The sequence below is a fragment of the Podarcis muralis genome, chromosome 6, assembly GCF_964188315.1.
Source record: "Podarcis muralis chromosome 6, rPodMur119.hap1.1, whole genome shotgun sequence".
In the NCBI taxonomy this organism is placed as follows: domain Eukaryota; kingdom Metazoa; phylum Chordata; class Lepidosauria; order Squamata; family Lacertidae; genus Podarcis; species Podarcis muralis.
The window spans coordinates 67,896,957-67,921,770 of NC_135660.1; the positions used below are offsets into that span (position 1 = coordinate 67,896,957).

Sequence of the window (24,814 nt, forward strand, 5' to 3'; positions counted from 1 at the left end):
TAAAGTTAAGTGGGTCTGGTCAGTGCTTGGAAGAGTTTGGATTTGATATCCTGCTTTATCACTACCCGAAGGAGTCTCAAAGCGGCTAACATTCTCCTTTCCCTTCCTCCCCCACAACAAACACTCTGTGAGGTGAGTGGGGCTGAGAGACTTCAGAGAAGTGTGACTAGCCCAAGGTCACCCAGCAGCTGCATGTGGAGGAGCGGGGAATCGAACCCGGTTCACCAGATTACGAGTCTACCGCTCTTAACCACTACACTGGCTTCCTGGGAAACCTTTGCCCACTGGCTTCAAGTTATATAAAAGAAAGGGACGTGTAATAAATGAAAACCAAAACTGCCTCAAAAATCACCTCTCACAATTCTTTCCAGGCATACGGCTTACTTCCTTAAGGGTGACCATTCACTGACAGAAGGAATCTGTCAATAAAACTGAGAAGCAGGTGTTTTTCGGCAATTCCCCCTCCACAGTGCAGTACCCTTCACCCCTGTATATCTGCTCCAAAGAGTTGGGAGTCCTTCCAGAGAAGATTTTAGGGGGTGCTGCGCACTTCAGGGAGGAGGATGAATTCCCTCCTTCCCAGTCTTGCAGACACATTCCTTCCATAATAGGGAATTGCTACTGGATACCACCTTTGGCTCTCTCTTCCTACAAAGGTGAAACCCAAGCACGTCTAGTTGCCTTTGCACATATTCTTCCTGTTACTCTTATTTATGCATTTATTTACAGGCTGCTTTTCAGAACTAATTAAAACAGCTCAAAGGAGGCATTAGAAGAAAAAACAGTGTTAAAAATCAAACAAAGCACTATGGATACAAATACACACCAGGATTAAAAGCCAGCGAAACACAGCAAACACGCAGTAGAAACATAATAATGTCAATCGTAAATTCCCTTACATAATGATAATAAAAATTCAAGTGCCCTCAGAGGGGCTCGCCAGACTTCCCTGGAGAAAGAATTCCACAACTATAGTATCACTACAGAAAATCTCCTCCTGTTCCTAATGCCCATCAGTCAGGTCTTTGCTAATGCTGGAACAGAGAACCAATCTACTTCTACATACCTCTGTCTCTAACACACAGTTTTAGACAGTAAGCTCCTCAGGCCAAAAGCTTTTTTTGTTTAACAATACTGCCTAACAAAATTATGAGGGGCTTGGTAGTACACACCTTCATCAGTAGTATAATAATAATAATAATAATAATAATAATAATAATAATAATAATTTATTTATTATTTATACCCCGCCCATCTGGCTGGGCTTCCCCAGCCACTCTGGGCGGCTTCCAAAAAAATATTAAAATACTGTAATACATCAAACATTAAAAGCTTCCCTAAACAGGGCTGCCTTCAGATGTCTTCTAAAAGTCTGGTATCTTGGAGGAACTAAACAGCTAAGAGAGGAAGAACTCACCTGGCAACAGAAACTACAAAAATGGGAGAATGTTTTCTCACAATTGAAGCAATACATTGCTTAAGAAGTCAAGGACAATGCATTCAAGGTAACTTAAAAGACAATTTAATAGTCAGCCTAATATACAGCTATTAGAATCACCTAAATATCACATAAATTACAAAAGAATTGGTATATAGCATAATAGATTTTTTTTTTTACTATAAAACACATACCTCTGCAGTCCAACAACAATCCTCCCAAAATATCAGTTACAGTCAAACACCAAAAAAGGACATTGCACAACACAATTTCAACTTTTTGAGCCAGAGAAAATGAGGCCAGATTACATTCATTCATTCATGTACATTTAAACTGTAAAATCCCCCCTCCCACCCCCACCAGTTAATCCAGCTCCAGGTGCAATTTCACATGCTTCCATATATTTTCCAGTACAGTTCTCAGAATATTAAAGTGCTTATGTGCACTCTGGTATCATTCATATGCAGATGTGCAATATTAATCATATTTGGACATTTTAGTTCAAAATCAGTTCAGCCAGTTCAGATATTTTTTTCCAGTGCCAACATTTATACGTTTCAAAAGCATATTTAGACAATGATTTAGACAATGTGTGTAAATGTTCGTTTGTTCCCAAAACCACTGTTGCTTTCTCTTTCCTGTTGCTGGATTTCATGTAAAGATTAATCTCCAACAAACTCTAAATGTACAGGCGTCACTTCTCTAAATGGCAAACAAAAATTAATTTTCTATACCTACATACAAAACTACTCAGAGTTGCTATCTAGGGAAGATTAGTAGAAATATTCATAGTATGAAAGTTTGTTTTGTTTTGTTTTTAAGTGTGCATTAACTTCAGCTAACAAAACCACAATTACAAATGTGCAGTATTTAGCTCCTGGATATATAATGTAATAATATTTCACAGCTGAATGAGTTCATCACTCTAGGCTCCAATTCAATGGTTTACCAGCATGAACAGTACATAGAAAACAGGCAAAACAAAACTGAATGTAAGGCTTTTGGATGGATACGATCTGCAAAAAGCTACACGTTGAGTGAATAAATTATTTACTGCTGCCTTCTTCAGCATCTCCAACCTAAACTCTTATTCAAATTCCTTTCCACACAATATGCTACAGAAGGCTCTCTTCAAAAAGATTCACATATGGCCAGATTCAAGCACCCTAAGGACTGGTTCACAACCACACAAATGAGGTCGCCTCTTTTCAGGAATTGAAATCCAATGCTTCTTTTGAGTACCGGCAAGGCACATGGATGCATATGATTGTGTATTAAGCCCCCGGGGTTTTGTCATTGTTGAGTAAAGGCAGTATGTCCACAGAAAGCAAAGTTTTGAGGTAGGGCCACTTGAGAAGGGATATGGGGTGGGTGAGCCAAAGCCACAGTTCCCACCCCTTCAGAATGCCCCGTTCCCAAGTCCTGTTGCTATAGATGCCTCCTCAACCCATTCTGGCTTATTTGGTAACATGCGAGCCAGACAACATAAGGGGGGGGGGGGGCTTAAGTAATTCATTATGTGATTCACTCATAGGTTTTTAAGCATGGCTCACAATTTACTATTAATTGTGGAACTGAGCATAAAGCGTGGCAGTTTTCCGAATGAATTTGTTTTGGATCAAAAGAAGCTAACTATTGAAACCATACTCTCCAACATTAGTGGGACATAATCAATACAGTCATTCAACTCTCCCTTAAAGCATTCCATTACATCACAACAGATGCTACGTGAGGTCATTTAAAAGGTACCAAACCTGAAGCAGAAGGCACTCAGCAGGGACGGTTATTGCAAATAGTGTAAACAATATAAAAAAAAATTTAAAATAGCTAATATGAACAGGTCGAAAGGAGTGTTTTGTATCAGTTGCAGTCCTTTAAAAGGGCCATAATATAAAGGAATTTAGAAGGGTTTCGGCTCATGGGCTATAGTGGTTGTGCCCTCTTCTCTCTCTCTCTAGCTTAGTATTTAATACTGAAATATGTTTCCCTCAAAATCCGTGCAGTATTTTGCACCCTTAGTCACATTCCTAAGTGACCCTTATTCAGTTCTGCTATGACAGACTATGGCCATGGTGCCATGCACGCTTATTAAGAAATGCCACAAAATGCAGAGGGACGTATTTCCAGGTAAGCATGCATAGAACCTACTTGTAACCTGCCAAATTGTTCATTCAATCCACAATTTAAGTGAAAATAGTCTCTTCCTAAAATTTAAGCATCTCATATGGAATGGTATGTAATGTATGGGATACGCAAAAATAGTTCTCCTGTACAATAGAACAAAAATAATTTCAGTTTGAAAATACAGCCTCCATGTGAAAACACAATTATACACAATTTCATAGTTCTGTAAAACTAGTTAGTTAAAATATTTTAACATTTCATAATACCATTATTTTAAATTTCATTTGAATATATGCACCAGGAACCACTAATATCCAAAAATACCAAGAATGAAAATGTTTTGCTATTAAAAAATTATATAATTTAAATTCTTATCAGGTAAGATTGTACATAATTTCCCACAAAATACATTTAAAAGGAGTATTTTCACAAACACATCAGAAGCGATACTAAGAAGTGTCCTTGTGACAAGAGCCAATTTTTCAAAATCAATGTCATTTACAGAGGCTGTAGCTGTGGAGTCATCTTCATTAGTGTTTACATCAGTCATTCTTCCTTCCAAAGAGACACATTTAAATACTCCTTTCGCTACACAAGGGCTCCAATTTCAAGCCCTGTAGGTGCTCTGATATATACACAAACTTCTCATAATACACAGGTTTTCATATCCACTTCAATTAGAGGTGGGCGTATCTATTTTTTTGCACATAAAATCAACTTGCCTCCTTCATTAGGTGAATAGGGAAGGCTCTGTGTGTACCAGGCATTCCTGTGTACATCCAAGTTCCAACATACACAATAAGCTACAGAATCAGGAAATCTATGAAATAAGAACTTTCACAATTACGTACCCAAGCTTATGCTATTAAAGCATCACTCTACAAGGCTTCCTATGAATAAGAAACGGAAATAATGAAATTAGTCCATAAACAATGGTGAGAGTATACTAACATAAAGGAAAGCATACTATCCTATTCTGAGTTTTTATTCTCTTTTCTCTTTCCTCCCGTGAAAGTCACATAAGTTCTGAATTTACCATTTCTGCAGTCTACATTTGAATGGGCTAGTCTTAGCTGTACCCAGTTTTTAATTTAAAGTACTCTTAACTTCCAACTGAATAAAAATGAGTATAATTCTGTTACAATTGCAACTATAAAAACTGAAAATTAGATAGGAGTGCTTTCTGTAAGGTGATCCTACAATGTTCTAGTTACATTAAATAGTGTAAGCAGCACAGCAATCAACAATTATAATACTAATATTACAGAGCATACAGATTACTGCCCTACAGATGTGAAATGGTACAGGACAAGAAAGAATAAATACCTGCCTACATTAGACATACCCATATGTGTGTGTGTGAGTGTAAAGATTCTGTGTTGAACAGAAAACAGACACAGATAACATAAGCTACTATAGAATAAGCTAATTGTGACAAGGGTAGCTCAATAGGACAGAATAGTGTAACTTTTTTCAGAATATGCTTTAAATTACTTCACAGAACACTGAATTCTCCTAATCACTCTTAAAGATGGTAGTATCACCTTTGACATTGGTTTTTATTAATTAAGGCTCACTTTATAACCTATGTGGAAACTGTTTATCAATGTAGAATTTTTTTGATAGGAAATAAAAAGTCCATGTATATTTACCACATGTTGCTTCCAATTAAAATCAGTATTCTAGTGAACCTTAGAAAGTGAAAACACAAAACTCTGATAAATTCTTATGTCCAATTAGCCTACAAAACACCATACAATGAAGAAGAACACTGAAATTAATCCTAAAATTGTAGCTTTCCTTCTAAAAAGTTCGGGGGGAGGGTGATCAAATGCAGGAGAGACTGTCTGTTTGCATAATTCCCTTACAGCATTGCTGTAAGGTGCTTCCAAGTGGAGCCTGCTCAGTGACAGGAACCTCTGGTTCTTGGTAGTTTTGAAGTCAGGCAAAGTGTTCTCCTTAACGGCACAACTAGAAAATGGACATTTGGTTAAAAAGCATTTTCCAGCGATGTGAATTTCAGGGGGTGGTAGAGGATATTTTTTCCTATGCAAATTAAGTAAACTTAATTTACACAGCATAATTTGTGCTAGAATTTTTTCTGATGGCTTATAAAAAGTGATCTAATTTACCTGTGTTTCATAAGCAAAGCTAAAAATGTCAAAACTGCCAAGCTTGCCTTATACTGTATTTGCAGCTGGCATCTAGTTATTAATAAACTTACAAAAAGGAAAAAAATTCCATGGGGAAAAAATAAAGCACTGAAAGATTTTCCAGAAAATTTTCTGATTTGTACAATTTTCCATCTTGTATCACTGGATTTGACTGCAACCATTTCCATGCTAGACAGATTCTGAAACATGCCCATGAGAATTGCTGTGGGGTGTCGTGCAATGTCACCTAGGGAGAAATTCATTGTAGAGCTATGCCAATCATTGATTAGCACAAGTACTTAAGCTTGCCAGACAAAACATTCACACTCTACCTCCTACTGCTTTGGGGGTCTCCTAACACTCTAGAGCCATTGGAGCTAACGAAAGTCCTTGCACAGGCTTCCACTACCAGGACACATTAGTTGAACAAGGTCCATACTCTCCTTTCTGCCTTTTTTATGTTTATGGAGATGCACATGCTGCCAGAAGGAAGCTCTCTTGTATGAGCCCAACGTTTGCACGATAAGGCCCACTTCAAATGTAACGCTAAGAGAGCAAGCAGACACAAGCCTCAGATTCACAAATTCTCCCCCTCCTGTTCGAGCACAAGAAAGCATTTATAGCTACTGTTTATGGTTTGTTCCAAAATGCAGTTTCCCATTATATTGTAATACAGGTAAACTGTGGCTTATTGAAACTACAACATTAAGCCGCAGTGCAATTCTGGTTCGACTGAACTAACTCAGCTTTAAAAAAAATAAATTAAAAATCCTGTATTTGGAATTAACAGAAACTGTGGTTTGTTCCAAAATGTGGGTGTAAGCTTTAAACATCCTCTACTTGAGTCTCTGGCTTCCATCTGCTTGTATTTATCAATGTGTAGTATTATGTCTGATAAAGCAGTCCTTATTCTCACCATAGGCAATTTAATAATTTTGAAGACCCTGGCTTATAATGGCCATTTTTCAACATGGACTTATTTCTAGTGCTCATACATTCCTTGGATGAGAGGATTTCAAGAGAATGCAACTTAAGAGACTGGAGAGCTCTTTAAATACTCTCTCCAACTGCAACCTCTTAAAACTATCTTAACCACTGGTTGCGCAATTTTAGAAAATTGCCCACACAATGAATGGCCATAGTACTACCTTATTTTTATAACTGACTTTAGACATTGTAGACTCACTAGTATATATTATTTTGCTGTTTTTTCTGCAATGTCCAAAGCAACTCCTAGTTGAATATCTAAATATAAAGCTTATAAACAAAATAGGGCACAAAATCTGACACAAATGTTTCAAAACAGCATTTAACATCTTTACATGGCAGACAACTCCTATTTCATAAGTTTTGAAAAACTTTTCAATAGCACTCATAATAAATTACACCGTTCGAGTATACTTTTAAGTTTAGCCATGAAAAGAAGAACATACCTACCCAGTTTTAAGATTGAAGCAGTATGATCACCTCACACTAAAATGCTGGTTCAATTCGAATATAGATTTTTAAGTATTTATCCCTCAGAAATGCTCCAGTTCTAAAGATGTAGTAAACACCTAAGGATAATATTCTAATATTCTCCTAATAACCCGTTATTTAGAGATATGGCTCAGTGTTCTGGCTGCATGGATGGACTCTGATTAAGCTAAAATATTTAAGGGTATGAGAAAGCTCTACCATTTTATCTGACACAAATCATCCCCCAATTTTAGCTAAGCTTCACAAGTTAAATGCAAGTTCCTACGATTACCAGTTAAATCTCATTAGCTTCTCTCTTACTAAACTGTAAGAAACTACAGAATAATTTTCCTGAGTAAGATTATAAAATACTTGATCATCCTACCAAAAGTACAAAGACAAGTAAAATGTAGAACAATACAAACCAACATATAACAGAATCACAAGTGCAGAAATGTTGTTGCTTTTCATTATAATTGGCCCCCAGTAGAAATCATAGCAAAAAGTTTAAGTATCTAAAATATTTTGAAGGACGGTAATTAAATTCTTCAGACCATGAATATAGCCCTCATCGTGTGTGTTGCTGGGGAACACATGCGCAAAATCTATCATCCTGACTTCAACCTCCATGCTTTCTGGCAGCGTAGTAGGCATGTGGCAGAAAACTTTTTCCAGCTGAGGTATAACATTTCCATTCAGATGTTCTTGTGAAAGGCAAGCACTGCTCTTCCATATGTTGTCTTGTTCCACAGTTTCAACTTGAAGGGAAATTTGACTCTGGTGCCTTTTGTGAAGTGCATACATTTTAGAGAAGCCTTTGCCTACAGAGGTCTCTACCTTGCCATTCTCTGTAGAACTGATGACCCGAATGTTGTTGTTATATTCCAATGTACCACCACTTGGCACTTGACCCTTGGACACTCTTCCCTTCTCGACCAGACTGCCATCATTTAACCATGTAGTTGTCATCGGATACAAGCCATCATAGACAAATAGTAAAGAACTTGCATAAAAGTTAAGCTGCTTCTGCTTCTCAAACCACTGCAGTATTTCTTTAATCTTTTGAATACTGGCAGCTACAGCATCTTTTCTCAGGCAGAATCCATTATGGAAAAACTGAGCCACACCTGCAAGAAAGAAACCAGTAAAATTAATAGCCACTGACTGGAAAGTTCAAACTGCAGTATAGCAATGGTGCCTAGCTTCCAAAAAGCAAAATTGACAACAAATTCTCAGCTATTCATGTAACAGAATTCAGGTTTAAGTTGCTATTCAGAGTCAGCTGATAATATGCCCCCCAAAATTCAGACAAGTGCCCCAATTCAGATTTCCCATCATTAAAATATTAATTGCCATGTTAAAAGTTCTATTTCAGAGAAAGTGTGTCCGATTTATTCTGGTGTTCTCTGGTTCAAGTCTCACTTCTTACATGCACTTAAGCAAGCCCTCATCTTTCAGTTTTATCCACCCAATGCACTATGGGAATACTATAGCATGATCACATCTTCCACATTTTACTTGTGCAAATTCAATTGTACACACTCAGCTCAGGCAGCAGTTGCCTTCTGGGTAACAGTTACAGCAGACAAGGAGGGAAGACTAAGACAGAAGGGAGGTGAGAGGCAGACAGAGGAAGAAGAAACCCGCCTCTCTCAGCTGCATGGTGAGCAGGGAAGTGAGGATGAAAAAAATCCCAGCTGCAGAAGGGAAGAGAGAGGCCAACCTAGAGACATACAGGCAGAAGCAAAAAGCTGGAACAGTGTTGCAGCTTCTGCCTGCCTCTTTCCCTGTCTGCCTTTCTCCTCCCTTCTGCAGCTGAAGGAACCAGGTTTCTTCCTCCTCCATCTGTTTCTACTGACTACCCACTGGTCTTGCTGCCAAGGCAAGATTTCTTCTTCCCCTGGCAGTGGGGATGCAGGGAGCTCCTCTGTGAGATCCCCGCCCCCCTTCCAGCAGGCAGCTTTTGACTATGCACAATTCTGCATGCGTGTGCTGCTTCTGGAACAGAACCCTTAAGTGAGTTGTGATTGCACTGTACAACTGACCTAGTTTCCAGGATTATTGTGAGAGTTTATGGGAATCGCTTTAAACCCTCAAAACATACTACAGTATCAATGCTCAGAATTTATAACTAAAGAGCTGGGACTGCACTATAAAATATTCATGGGGAGCAATCCTATAGCAGGATCTCAAGTTAGGATGAGCAGGTTAGGATCCAGTGCATCTCCATGTGAGTTAGGAGGTCCCTGGCATAAGCAGGCTATGCTGCCTTAACTCCCTCATCCGAAGCTAAGTCAGAGATACACATATTTCCTCCATCCGACTCTCCCACCTTTAACCTCAAATCAGAATGATCCCACTTCCTTCCCTTCCCTGGCAATCCTGCATGCTAGAGGATTTTATAATATTGTCCTCAATTTTCTTAACTATGAGACAAGCTACATGTAGTTTATAAGCACACAGTCTCGTAATAAAGGCCTAACAGTAGTACTACAACCTGGTCTAAAGCCAAACATTACCATCTTTTACTGTCTCTTTCGTTAAGCCTCTTCCATAGTGCTGGTTTTGCGTCTCATAGCTGTCAGAATGGGCGCGATAAACCTTAAAACACACAAAATAATAATGTAATTTTGCCATCTGATTTCTGAAAAAAATGTCTTTGTCCTAGGACTAGTTCCAATGTACTCTTCAGCATACAAAAGAAGGCTTTTTTTCAAAATGCTTTATCCACACATCTCTGAAACTATTTCATAAGCTGGATCTATCTAGCAATCCAAACTCAGCAAGTTCACATTGAAAACATCATAAACTTTGTATATTCAGATATAGCTTTTTCAATGGAATAATACATCAGTGAGATGTTATGTTATATACCTCTCTATACTTTACAGTCCAATAACAAGAAACCAGTGCAAATAAAGTTATGGGTGTTCAGAATGTCTACTCTGATGCCCCAGAATCAACTGGCCTATGTAGTCTTCGGATATAGGCCAGTGACAGAGGATAGCTTAGTATTCTACAGGGGATCTAAACTCAGACATATAAGTTTATGACCAAACATCATTGCAAAACAAATCTGTCTGGAAAACAATAAACATGCTGCATAAAAATAGAAATCAAATGAATATAAAAATATGTGTGCATATAACCACTAACAGCAGCATGTTTAGAAACAAAAAAAAAATATTATCTAGAATAAGATCACTAAACCAACATTTAAATTATATCTGTTACATGGGACAGCAAATGAACTGATACTTATTTTTCATTCTCAGTAACTACACAAACAGAAGCAGTAGGCAGTGCATCCAGCAAGGTCCACCAGTAACCCAGCCAAATGGGCTGGGTATATATAATAAAATAATAAAATTATTATTATTATTATTATTATTATTATTATTATTATACAGGCTTCAGACCATGGTGTTCCAATTAAAATCTTAGAGAGATGCCTACAGACATAGGAAATACAGCATATATATATTTTTGCAATCTATGTCTCTATCCAAATCTGCCCATTTTCATTATATTAAAGGAACAGATATTTGCTGACATATTTTATGCCAATCCAGAATATACATAGGACATTTATTCCGCTACACCAGATCTGAAAGTTAAGCACAAATATAGGGCTGCTTTAACAGGGAGTCTGGGAATGGTTGGAACCAACTGACTGAAGTCAGCAAGATTATGATAAAGGAATAATACACTTCTCCCACCAAATGTTAATGAACATGTGTTTGGCACTATATGAAAGCAACTGGACAGCAAAATAATACTAAAGAACTTGAACATCACATACAGTACAGAACGTTAATAGCTCCCTAAACATCTATGAACAGACCAAAAATGTCTGTCAAATTCAAGTGCCAAACAACATCATCCACCTTCAGTAATATACTGATAAAATATGTTAATAACTAGAGCCTCATTGAGGTCTCCATGGGGACCAAACAGAAAACATGTTGTTTCTTTTCTTCTACTTGGCTAGGGAAATTACAATTATAATCTATTGCCCGAAGGCTAATTTTTAAGGTTTTGAATGCGCTTCAGCATCAGAATTCAGTTTATACAGTTAAAAGCCAAATCTTTCACATTAAAAGTCAATTTATGCTTCACTAACACAATGCTATGCAAGACTGTTGCAGTCTATCACCATGCTGCACCAAAGGCCTGAAGGGATAGCCAAGCTATCAACACAACATGTTAGCTCTCTGGAGGACTGCTGTGAACAGCTTAAATTTCTGAATGCAACCCATATGAAGTTATGAATATGAAGTTAACAAATCTAGCTATTTGCTGGTGTTATTGAGTAGAACAATGAAATGGAACGTAAGTATGGGGTGCAAGAGGCGGAACTACTGAGTATATAATATGATAAAGGAGGAAGGATAGAGCTGTATGAGAAAACCAGGGAGATAAAAAGAAATATATTATCAAAGTCCACATCTAGACAAAGTACAATCTTCTTTATAAAAAGAAAAAAGAAAATATTGAAGATGCTGTTCAGATTATTGTACTCAAAAGAGAAATCAATAATAGGTCTTCCTTTAGATCGCCAACCCTACCCACTTCTTTTCTCATTATTATTATTATTAATGAGAAATTAATGCAGATTGTCTCAATTCAGTCACCTACATCTTCCTGCAATAAGGGAAGCAGGGAATACGGCATGACAGAAAACATTCAAACCCAAAGCATGCTGACTCCTAACATCTTTCCATGGGGAAAAATATCATCTATATACACAAAGTATCAAATGTGGTGACAGTGATAATGATACAACAAAACAACACCACCACAAACTGGCTTATAAGTATAAAACCAAATTTACTAGAATAATAGCTAGAATAGAGATAGACTTATAACCATTCAAACAACAAACATACTAAGGTGCCATGTGCAAGTCAAAGCCTGAAGATACTGTAAACATGGAGTGGATAAATGTACAACTCTATCTTAACATGTTACATGTGCAGTAAACGTTATAGAGACTGGATAAATGAACCATTCAACAAGTAGTGTAAGTCCAATCACGGAACGGCAACCCTGTGCCACCACAACGGCAAGGATAGCACACTGGAGAATATGAAAAAGTTTTTCAAAGCTGTTTTTCAAAGATTGAACTGGATGAGATGTTCTTCAATGGGTCTTGAGTTGGAAACACAAAGCCGTGTACATGGATCAATCATGGGAAGGCAAATCAAAGCCACCACCCTGGTGAGACTAACACAAGTAGGCAAAAGGAGCTCAGGGTCGCATAACTAGTTAGCCTGCCAGAGTCTCGTTCATTATCTAGCACTGGATGTTACCCTTGCCGCTGTGGTGGCACGGAGGTTGTCATTCCAAGATTGGACTTATGCTACTAGTTGAACGGTTCATTTATCCAGACTGTATAACATTTACTGTACATGTAGCTTGTTAAGATCGAGTTGTACATTTATCCACTCCATGTTTACAGTATCTCCAGGCTTTGTCTTGCACATGGCACCTTAGTATGTTTGTTGTTTGAATGGTTATAAGTCTATCTCTATTCTAGCAAATTTGGTTTTATACTTATAAGCCAGTTTGTGGTGGTGTTGTTTTGTTGAAAATATCATCTAAACATAATTTTAGTTGCCCCCATGTTGTCAAGAGCATAAAAAGATTTAAAATCCAATGAAGAACTGCATCTTACCCTCATGCCTAGCACCAAGAACCCAATCTCTTCCATTAATGGGTACTTGCTGACTTGTTGCTTAATCTTCTCAGCGGAAGCATATGGATCATAGCTTTTCTGGCCTATTTTTACATCCATTATACATGGCTTTTTAAATCTGTGTGTCACATCTTCCAGTTTCAGGTACAAATCTGTTAACAATTCAGAATAAACCAGATCAATGTCATAATCTAACCAACCCAATCATTAGAGGTCAGTGGAAAGGACACAAGTACAGGAGTGGCTCAAAGATGACGTCCTCCTGGTTGTGGTATATTACAACAAGCATTATACAGTGGTGCCTCACAAGACGAAAATAATCCGTTCCGCGAGTCTCTTCGTCTAGCGGTTTTTGTCGTCTTGCGAAGCAACCCTAGTAGCGGCTTAGCGGATTAGCGCTATTAGCGGTTTAGCGGCTTAGAGGCTATTAAAGGCTTAGCGGCTTAGAAAAGGGGGGGGGAGCGGGGGGAAATCGCAAGACTCGCAAGACGTTTTCGTCTTGCGAAGCAAGCCCATAGGGAAATTTGTCTTGCGAAGCAACTCAAAAACGGAAAACCCTTTCGTCTAGCGGGTTTTTCGTCTTGCGAGGCATTCGTCTTGCGGGGCACCACTGTATTAACCATCTAATTCCCAACAATGATTCCTTTTAGTCTGTGATTTTATTTCATTGTGTATACTTTTATATCCCTTCTCACTATCAGACAGTGTTGTATAAGTTAATATAATAGTAGTGTTTTATAAATTATTTTTATTATGAAATCTGCTGTCCAGGTCAGCTTCAGCCTCCTGTGTAAGAATGTAAGTAATTACAGTAACCATCCTTTCAATGAAGCAAATTGTAACTAACATGCTGAGAAAGTATAAAATGTTAAAAGATAATAATAAGCCCTTTAGCATGCTTTAAATTGCCAACCTTTATTCTTGGCGGTGGTCATTATATTATCTTCCTGCAAGACTACTGTACCCTACTAGTGGTACCCCTGTTGCTGTTAGAAGTAGAAGGTGTATTTTGACATACAAATTCTGCAATAGACCTAAATATGCTAAACTGGATCTTACTGAAGAATCAATTGAGTTTGCAGAAAACAGCCCTTATTTACATGACATTTTTCCATCTACAAAGCATAGCAATATATTGTTTCATGATGTTCCACATGATAGTGATTTATCACGCTGTGCTCGGGTACTTAGTTTCTGGCATTTTCAGAACCATCTCCCAAGCAGTTGCCAAAAAATTAGTGCTTATTGCACTGTCTAACAGCATTACCATTGGGTGCAGTAGGCGATGACCAGGTTCCATAATATTTTGGCAAATATTTTTGGAGTTCTAGAAACACAGAGTCTTCACAGTCAGCAGCATAAACCTGAAATAAAAGAAATATGTTTGAACTGCAACAAACCACTCAATTCCCTCTTGTGGCAGACTACATTTGGATATTTAGAACTTATGGGGGGAATTCAACATCATGCTAAGGTAATCTTCAGCACAAGCATTTAGGCTTGCCAGATGGAACAATTCATTCTCATACCCCTGCACGCTGTCCCAGCGCTTCTTCCAACCACCAGCACCCAACCAGTTTCAGGGGTACACAATCTAAAGACCTTGCCCAGGGCTTCCACTAACAGGACTTGTTAGTTGAATCTTACCCTCTGTATGTTTAAAACCTCACACTCAATGAGCAATATCCATTTAGAAAGGAAACAAAGTGTCTCTCAGAATAAATGCTGTAAATTGTGCCAGAACGTTAACTACTGTTAAGTCTTTTATAAAAAATAAGTATTTTTCTATCAAAACAACCACACCCCAAATTGAAATTCAGAGTTTGACAGCACTAAAGCACACCAATGTGTGCTTAGGGATCCTGTGCAGCATGAGTCAATCTAATTAAAACATTCTTAGGTGTACTAGTGGCAGGATGGGGCACAGGGAGACAATCTGGTCTCCCTTTCACCTTCAGTTATGGCAAAATCAAGTATGAGGATAATCTTTCAGTGATTAATTAATCAACGGCATTCTCCCACCCCAAAGTCCTAAACTAAATGGCCTTTAAAAGATTATATTGGATTGGTATAACCCTAGAAAGCATCCAGTAAATACAGGAACTTAACATAGCCTACCAACTGTGGGTTTACGCTTCCAAGAAGGGTGGGGAGGAGGAGGGGAAGGTGAAGTAGAGTGGACTGCAAAACTTGTGTACTGTAACATTAGCAGCTTTATCATTGATTGAATTTGTAAAACAATTAAAGTGCATTGCTCCTAGTGCCATAAGATACCTGATTTTTGTTAGAGGGATGCAATTATTTATTTTGTTCATGACTTGTCATTCAATTGCAGCAAAGCCACACCATCAATGAAGAACAGAAAGAATATTAAAACATGCAACTCAACAACTAATTCCTAATGTGACAGCAATGCAATTTTAAAATTTTTTATTCAATATTAAATTTTGACCCTTAGTTGGCAATAACAACTGCAGAGGCAAAATGCTGAGCAAATACTTTTCAGAGACAGAATGACAGTCAGTCCTGTTATTCTAGTTACACTTAAAAAGGAAATGAACAAGACCGTACAACTGAGTTGCTGGATTTACAAATTACTGTTGTCCATTATATATACTTATAAAGGAAAAAATGCCTTCAAACTCTTGTCTGCCTGAACTATTGGATTTTCTGTCACCAAGAGAAACCAGGTGACAGATCACAGGCTGCCTTGCCTGTCTCCTATGTAGGTCAGGAAAAAGCTGAAGCTTGCTAACAGGTTAATTTTAGGACTCTAAATTATTATTGTTAACACACTACAAACTCTGGTGAATTTATTCCTTTTCCAAATCCCCCACCCCCTAAAAAACAAGTCAATATAGGCATCCAACTATAGGAATAGTAAAATAATCAAATTACTTATACTGAAGAAGTTATAAGGTCTGATTAGCAGGAAAAAAATACTTTGTTATAGGAGACATTTCCTAAATGAGGATCACAGTGTCTTTGGCTTTAATAGGGAATGGAGTCATTTGCAACCAAATGTTTCAGCACAAACTGTTCCAAGAGCTCATATATTAATGAACTATTTACATTTTCTCTCCACGTGCACACTAATGTTACTTCAGGCAACTCTGGTAGAAAGTACATAATCCACTCTGACTCAACCAAACATATGTTGTAATTTCATTCCCCAAGAATGGTTTCAACATTTATTTGCAATATTAGTTTGTTCTACTGGCAAACAAAAGTTAACTTCAAAGATGTGCCACCTATGCCATGAGATCCAGTAACTAGCTACATAACCCCAGGTTCCTGTACAAAGTGATTTCAAGGAAACAGGGAAGCAGGAGCATTCTAGTACCCCCTTAACCAAACTGGCTTTTACTCCAATATCACACCTTATTTGGTGCAATGTACCACACCCTCTTCAATGAATAAACCAGTCGGTTCCTCCAGAGGCTTCCATGCCTAAATAGCCCCCTAGATAATCAAATACCGTATTTTTCGCCCTATAGGATACACTTTTTCCTCTCCAAAAATGAAGGGGAAATGTGTGTGCGTCCTATGGGGCGAATGCAGGCTTTCACTGAAGCCTGGAGAGCGAGAGGGGTCTGTGCGCACCGACCCCTCTCGCTCTCCAAGCTTCAGGAAGTGATCCGCAAGCCTTGGGAGCCCGCGGGAGTTCCCACCGGGCTCCCAAGGCTTGCGGACAGCAGCCTGCAGCCCGAAACCCGGGGAGCGCAGCGGAGCGCGCCCTGGGCTTCGGGCAGATATCCGCAAGCCTGGGGAGCCCGGTGGGAGTTCCCGCCAGGCTCCCAAGGCTTGCAATAGCAGCCTGTTCTGGGGGCTGGGGTCGGCGGAAGCTTGAGCTTCCCCCGCCCCAGCCCCGCGCCTGGGGGGGAAATAATTTTTTTTTCTTTATCCCCCCCCCCCCAAAAAAACCTAGGTGCGCCCTATGGGCCGGTGCGCCCTATAGGGCAAAAAATACGGTAAGCAGTTGCCAATGGGGCCACATCACAGCTAGCATGAAGCTCACTTATGGAATACAGTCATACCTCGGGTTGTGATCGCTGCAGGTTGTGCGTTTTCGGGTTATGGACCACGCCGAACCCGGAAGTACCAGAACGGGTTACTTCCAGGTTTCGGCGCTCGCGCTCGCGCACACACAGAAGCACTAAATCACACTTTGCGCATAAGCACCGAATCGTGTCACGCGCGTGTGAAGACACAGCGCTGCAGGTTGTGAACGTGCCTCCCGCATGGATCACGTTAGCAACCCAAGGTATGACTGGATAGAAAAACAAGGGGAAAGTTATGGATAGATGCCCAACAACCAGACAGGCACATGATGAAACTACCAGTGTGTCTGCTGTGTACACAAGATGACCTCTGAGACTGTCAATAAAGGGATGCACACCAACATTACTGACAGTGGAAGACATCAAACACTAGTCATACTCAAGACCCACTGATGTCAAAAGCTCCAAAGTATGTCATCTTCCTCCCATATTTATAATCAGTCTCTGGCACTGATCAAGACTACCAACCAAAAAATTCAACCAAAAAAAAAAGCATAACTTCAGTTAGAGGATGAATTAGAAAACAATTACCTTGTTATAGAATTCTAGTTCTCTGGGGCCTCGAGGTGGTGGCTGCAATTGTTTGAGGACTGTGCCATCAGGATGCTGCAGGATGCCTGGGAAACAACAAATACATTTGTTCACATCTTAACTTCAGCATACTTTTGAGTCCAACTATGATAACATAATCTAGTATATAAACTAAATGTTCAAAAAAAAACCAAGAGTTCTTGTTAGGGGGGGAAAGTAAGAGTTCGTGTTAGGAAGCAGCTTTCTTTAAATGAAATCAATAAAACAGAGAATATACACCTTACCTTTAGAGTCTGGTACTTATCCTGAAGACCAGGCAAATCTTTCACACATTGGCCTTGTTTGCATGTAATGCTAAGCCATTATTTGTTTAACAAATCAGTAGTTAACCATAAATTATCCCACAGATTTGTCAAACTATGGTTTGTTTCTCCAAAGTTTGGTCTGTTTCCAATCTGCTCTAGCCTCATGCATTTGTACCCTGGTGAGCATCTGGAGTGGAGTAGCCAAGCAAACTATGGCTAAGGAAAGTACTGAGCTCACATGTAATGCCAAGCCATAGCTAAAACGAAGACAGGCTCATAAGCAACAAGCCAAGGCTTCAAATCATGGATGACTGGCAATAAGGAAACAATAGATAAGCTACTGGGAAGGGTTCACAGGTAATGCTGAGCCATGGCCTAGCTACACAAGAACCAGGACAAATGCGGAGCAAGAGTTTTGCTATTTTGCAGCTACCTTCTCTGCTATTTTTCAATCACCAAAACAGTGTTAGTTCTGAACAGTTTCATCTCACTGAAGTTTCTTCACAGCCGTGGTAACTTAAAATTTAATCCTTAAACATTTATTTGCAACTACTGGAATAAGCCCTTTGGAGCCAAATGAAACTTCAGTATCATGTCGTTTTTTTTCTTTCTAATGATGTTATTCAAGACATTCAAGACAGGCAATATTAATACAACCACAACGTCACAAATTAAAATTGAGACTCATTCTAGGCTGCAGTTTGACCATTAGGACAACAGACTACAATAAATGTTATCTCCACTAGTTGAAAAATAACCAAGGTTTCTATTTAGTAATGGTTATAGTTATAAAAATCAGCCTTTGGACTTTATTATTAGTAAAAGTAAAACTTTAGCTTCTAGGTAAAATTGAACATAATGTTATTTTCAGCAATAAATCTTTGTTGTTATCATGGTCACATTATGCAACCCTGAGTGAAGCCACAATCAAAACCACTTTGTCAGATAAGCAAAATGTGAGTGTTTACCCCTTCCCACCTCTATTATAAATTCCCTTTATTAAGAATTTTAAGTAGTCAGAGCACATGTCAGAACAGCTTTTTTCTAGTATAGTGAAAAGAGCAACTCTCATAGGAGTCTCTCCACTTTTTGAAATTCTGTGTGTGCTAGCAACTAGGGAAATGAAATTTAAGGTGAGAACCTGGGACAGTGATAAGAGAAGTAAGATCTTCTCAGTGATGACCCCAATACTTCATAATTATTTGCTCATGAAAGACTACTTCAGCCCAAGTTTGTTTATTTTTCGAAAGCAAAGTTTTACTACAACAAAATTTTAACTGGGAAACTTAAAAGGGTATTTTAATGTGCTCCACTGTTTCAACAGTTTAATAGTGGAATATATAGGCTGTCGTGTTTACTTTTTTGTATTTGTGATTCTATGATTTTATGTATGGAAACCATACATAAAGCCCTGCTGCATCTGATCAAAGGACTCCAGTTCAGCATTATGCTTCCCACATTGGCTACCAGATGCCTATGGGAAGCCCATGAGCAGGACATAACTGCAGTAGCACTATCTTCCAACTCTACAATTTTATGATTCTATGACTCAATCCTAGCTGGCATTCAGAAGCATACATACTAGCTCTGATACTGGAAGAAATATAGCCAGCACAACAAAAAGCCATTGGTATTCTTATATCCCAAGAAAACCAATGGAATAAGTAAAGTATAAATATAATATAGACTGATATAGCAGATCTCACCTTATGAATATGTGAAGTGTTTAAAAAGTATCTTTCATTCACAGAACTCTAATATACATGACACTCCACAGTAACAACACAAAATCAAGGAGCTTATAATCTAAATTTCAGCAGTGAGGAGGAGTTGGGAGAACAGAAAAATACATGGGATGGAATAAAATGCAGTTACGCTAACATAAGGAGGGCTGCAAGCACTCTGCACTTAAAAAATAAACCCTGAAAATCTGCACCAAGGTAACCCCAGATCTGCATCACACACGCAAAAATATCTTGTGATCTGTGTGAGTTACGCAAATGTAGGAAAGTTGCTTATTTTCTTGTTTTAAATATCATTCAGTCACCACTTTAGGTTATGAGATTCCAGAAGGCATTAACCATGCATTTTCATACCTATATTTGTAGTCCACAAGGGCTAGAAACACTTTTTTTAAAAAATCTGTAACCACTACCACGTACATGCCAGAGCCCTGAACTTCAACTTCTTATAATCCATGCAAATTTGTTATTCCTGAAGTTGACTGCAACAGGGATAGCTCTCAATCATGGTTCCCCCCCCCCCTCCCTAAAGAAGAGACACACATTATGACCTTAGAAGGATGTTGGCTTAAGCAGAAGTCAGTGAGGAAGGTTAATCATGAAAACTGTAGCTAAACAATCTATGTTCTCACTTTAAAATCCTCTCCTTTCAGGAACAAACCAGTTTTCTTGTGAAATCCTTGCTTTCAGTTGTTCCATTTGAACCTTTGCTTTTGTAACTATCTGCATTTCATGGGTAAACAATGTTATAAAAATGAATAATTACATCTTGTAAAAATATAAAGATGCATATGCAAGAATATGATGGGGGTGAATATTTACATGTTGAGCTTGAACATGTGTAAGACCCAGTTTCAAATTCCTGCTCAACTTCGAAATTTATTGCACAGCCTTGGGCAAATCACCCTCTATCAGTTTAACCTGAATCATGACATTGTTTTGGTGCTAACACGCATTGCTATGAGCTTCCTGGAAGAAAGGATAGGGTGCAAATACAAGAAATGTCGATTTTCACAACTTTTTGAACTCCGTATGAGTACTCTACAAGTGTGAATGAGTTAAGAGAAACCATCTAGTGCGGTTACTGAAGAAAAGGGGGCATACATCAATCAGGTGATCTACAACTTGCTAGAGGGCCTTCTCAGCAACAGCACCCAGGTTAGTTATTCAATCATTTCTATATCACATTATATTTTTGAAAAGTTCTTTAAGTGGATTACAACCCATCTTAAAACATCAAATTCCAAAATCTCGATAAATATTACAACTGAAAATTTAAGTACAAAAATACGATAAAGACATTAAAGCAGCATAATTAAGAGGAAAACAAAATATGTTCCTAATTTTAAAAAATGCAAGTAAAAATAAAATACAATAACAATTCCACATAGAAAGTATTTTAGCCAAATTAAAATGAGATAGAAACTGTATCCACACTTCCACCTCCACAGTAACATGTCCCAGACACAACCTTAGCACTCCTCTACATAGGAACCTCACTCTCAAGTACAGTGGTACTCTCAAGTACTTAATTCGTTCCAGAGGTCCGTTCTTAACCTGAAACTGTTCTTAACCTGAAGCACCACTTTAGCTAATGGGGCTTCCTGCTGCCGCCGCACCGCCGGAGCACGATTTCTGTTCTCATCCTGAAGCAAAGTTCTTAACCCAAGGTACTATTTCTGGGTTAGCGGAGTCTGTAACCTGAAGTGTATGTAACCTGAAGCGTATGTAACCCGAGGTACCACTGTATTCCCACTAACTATACTCATAACACAGCTAATCACCACCCAACTATTTTTTGCCAACCAGAACTCTGGTTTGCAAAACATCCCCAGAAGCATTAAGCACAGGTTACAGCCAGCTCATTCACTCACCTCCATCTCGGTCAATATATTATCATATAAACAAAAACATAATCCGTTCTCCTTCCTCTCTCCCACCTGGGCAGGGTCTTTGGGTGGTATCAAGCAACTTTACAAATACCTGCCAAAGAAGGGGAAGAAGAGGCATGGGAGGAGAAGCAACCAGTATGCTGCAAAACCTAACCATGGTTAAGTGATCAGGCACTTTTCCACTTCATCTTTGTGCAGATGTATTTGACTAATACTGGCTGATCATGTCTGATTTGTTTAATACAAAGACTATAAGAACCTAGCTAGGAAAGAAAAATAGACCAACCAGAATCTGTCTCTTGTAACGGCATCTTATATATACACATGTAAAGCCCCTCTAGTTGCCATATAAATCACTTTAAATGACACAATCTCTTTAAGTTCCTCATTGTATTCATGTCCATTTGCCACAAAACACAATGTGAATACAAGGATAAACACATTTTCTGCAGTGATGAAATTTCTCCCTAATGAATGCCAAACCTTCTTTTTACTCAAAACAGGAGTACATCAGTGTGTTTATTCTTCATGCAATTTGTTTCCTGCAGAAATCCGAAACAAGATTTCGCAATTAAAGTAACTGCTTTGGGGATTTCTGGAGCAGAATCACAGGCATTATTTTCCAAACCTACCAATCCAATTTCCTTTTTTCTTTGGGGTGGGGTGGTGAAGAGAGAGTCAGGTCATTTCCCCAGCTTCAAAACTTCCTATTCATAAACATTAAACCTACAAAACACCTCAGATTAAGACTACATGCTTAGGTATCAACAAGAAAAGCAGGGACCTTGTAGGTAGATACCCCTGAAGATTTAGAAAGAGCAGGGAGGTCATATTATTAGAAAACCAAATTAACACAGAAAAATGTGCAGCAGCAAACACAACAAAGACACCATAAAAAGAAAGCGCTTTAAACAGCTTATTAGGCAGGAGAATGTGTCATTTCATTATTGCTCCATTAGTACATTCCCAATAAAGGGGGGAAAAATGTTTTACTGTAAACCACCAAGGTGTATACAAACAGAGACAGTAGAATACCACTGTGCTATTTTGTAAGGAAAAAAGCAAACTGAAGTTCTGCGTGGATTTCAAAACCTTCAAATTCTACTTTTGAAAATCCATTTCAGAGCATCATTTTCAGCTGTCATATACAGTAACACACCCTGTCCTTCCTACACATATTGCTCAAGATGGCTTACAATTAACATGCCTATTTTTAATTAATACTATTGTTGCATAGAGCCACAGCCAGCAGTCTTTCTCAGCTGGGTTCAGGGGCTGGATTGGGGGAGCCTGGGAAGACCACTCAGCCATAAAATAAAAAGTCCCTAGAAGACCTCAAAGCGGTCTCTCGCCGGATTGGGGCGGGGGACGACGACAAAATTAAGCAACCCCACGCGTGCAAGGGACGTCTTGAATATTACTCACACGGTTCAGAGAGAGGGCTGTCAGAAAGAGAGACATAAGCAACCCCAGCGTATCACCCACAACATTAAGGACACACCGATGTCGTAAGTAAAAGCAAAACTCACCCTAGTATTATTATTTAACACTAGGGCACTGGATCCCACACACCAAAAACACGCACGCGCGTGCATAAACGTGCACACACACACACACACACACACACACTTGGAAACGTTGAGGGGAATAACACCCAAGGCAGAAAAAACCGGACTTTGGTTGCTTTGTATCCAGATCCAAACCCGCTCTAATTGCTGAGCGCGGACCCAAGGGACTTGGCTTGGGTTGGGGGGGTACCTGAGCAGCCCCACTTCCCACTCCCTGCCGAAGGGGTGCCGGGGGGGGGGGTCCCGGCTTCCTGCCTCCCCTTAGGACCCGCCCCACACACGCACCCAGCCCCCCACCCACCCCAGGCCTGCCACTTACCGCCCTTATCCTTGCCGTACATGTGCCCAGCCACCTGGTGAGACAGCGGCACGCAGCCGTTGAGCAGCCGGGCGCTCCTCCCTCCTCCTCCTCCTTCCTCTTCTCCCTCCGCCGACGACGACGACGCCGCGGAGCCCGGAGGCACGTCCGCCCTGGCGCCCCGAAGAAGCCGCTCGGGCTCCCTGCTCGCCGCACAGCGCGGGGGCTCGGTGGCCATTTCCTCGGAGGCTCCCGCCGCCGCCGCCACGTCCTCCTCCTCCTCCTCCTCCCCGCCTTCAAGGGCCTCCTCCGCCGTTGCCGCCGCCCGCCGTTCGCAGCCCAGGCCAGGCCCGCGGCTCCATGGCGTGCGCCCCCGCCCGCAGTGCTTCCACTCTCTCAGGCGAGCGGAGCGGAGGCTTCCCTCAGCCGCCTCAACCGCTCGGGTCGACTGACTAAGCGGCACTGAGCAGAGAGAGCCAGAGCGAGAGATAGGCAGCACCTCGTCGTTACTGGGCCTGCGCGGCTCGCAGCGAGCCTGCGCAGTAGCGGCGACTGAAGCCGCTCGTGCCTGGCTTGGGTGGGGGGCGGCTTCTGAATGGTTTTCCCTACGCGGCTGTTCGGAACGCGAGGAAGAGGCAGCGCTGCTGTTATCAAGGGCACAGCGCTACCTGACAGCCGCGCCCTTCTGTGCTGTGTGGTAAACCTTCCCTCTAAGCTCAGGGGTCCAGGGCCGACCCAACACCTTTTGGCACCTGAGAATAGTGCCCCCTTCTCCGCCATGGAAGATCTACTACATCAGGAGCAATCAGGGGTGCCAACTTGGATAAAATATTGGTACAGTATTGAATAATTGGATATTGAATTGAATTGGTATTCGATTGAAGATTGAATAAAATATTGGCACAGGTAAGCTCTGCCCCACATCTGATGCAGTGCACACACCGCATCTGAATGGCAATGCCCATCAACTTTGGGGGTGCCCGGCCCTCTACCATATTTTATTGGGGGCAAAGGGACTTTGACTCTTGGAAGTTGGTTTCTATGGGAACAATGCAGAGATAAAGATCTCAACCGGGATCTACTGATTAGAAGACCTTCCAAGCATCCCTGTTTTCCAGGGACAGTCCTGGATTTACAAAAGCCACCTCAGTTTCTGATTTGATCCCGGAATGTCCCGCTTTTCCTTAAGACGTCCATGTTTTCATCGGAGAAATGTTGGAGGGCATGCATCCCATGAGTGGGCCAGCCCTACTGTTGTCTAGGGAGTGGTGAGAGGGAGAAAGCACTCTGCATGTGCTCTGCGGAAGAGAGGTCCCAGTACATATTATTTTTACGGGACTGAGCTCTAGTAATAAACCACAAGTTCTGCTACAAACTAAACTCTGCCACAGTGGACTCCAATTCCGCTCTCATCAGCCCAAGCCTAGCATTGTCAATTGTTAGATATAATGGAAATTGAAGTTCAGCAACATCGAGGATCAAAGGTTCCGCACCCCTGGTCTGACAAAGCTCAGTTTGAGGCAGGACTGGACCCCTACTCTAAATT

At 40.1% G+C, this 24,814-nt stretch overlaps 1 protein-coding gene across 1 annotated transcript; it reads right to left on the reverse strand.

Moving 5' to 3' along the window:
* Window positions 1–1,499: 1,499 nt before the first annotated feature.
* Window positions 1,500–23,781, reverse strand: IPMK (inositol polyphosphate multikinase). The gene is made up of 6 exons (XM_028729636.2): window positions 23,290–23,781; window positions 17,464–17,549; window positions 14,139–14,235; window positions 12,851–13,023; window positions 9,693–9,774; window positions 1,500–8,300 (listed from the first exon to the last, which is right to left on the reverse strand). The coding sequence occupies exons 1-6, from the start codon at window positions 23,504–23,506 to the stop codon at window positions 7,681–7,683; spliced, it is 1,275 nt and encodes a 424-aa protein (XP_028585469.2). The 5' UTR covers window positions 23,507–23,781; the 3' UTR covers window positions 1,500–7,680.
* Window positions 23,782–24,814: the final 1,033 nt, after the last annotated feature.

What these genes read in the sequence shown, in the direction of transcription:
- IPMK (XM_028729636.2), bottom strand. Translation starts at nt 23,506, where the DNA reads ATGGCCACCGAGCCCCCGCGCTGTGCGGCGAGCAGGGAGCCCGAGCGG. An exon ending in TCTTGGTGCTAGGCATGAGG is followed by an intron (nt 9,775 to 12,850) that starts GTAAGATGCAGT and finishes GTGTGTTTTAAG; the next exon opens with GTTTATCGCGCCCATTCTGA. An exon ending in GAAAGAGACAGTAAAAGATG is followed by an intron (nt 8,301 to 9,692) that starts GTAATGTTTGGC and finishes TCTTTCTTGCAG; the next exon opens with GTGTGGCTCAGTTTTTCCAT.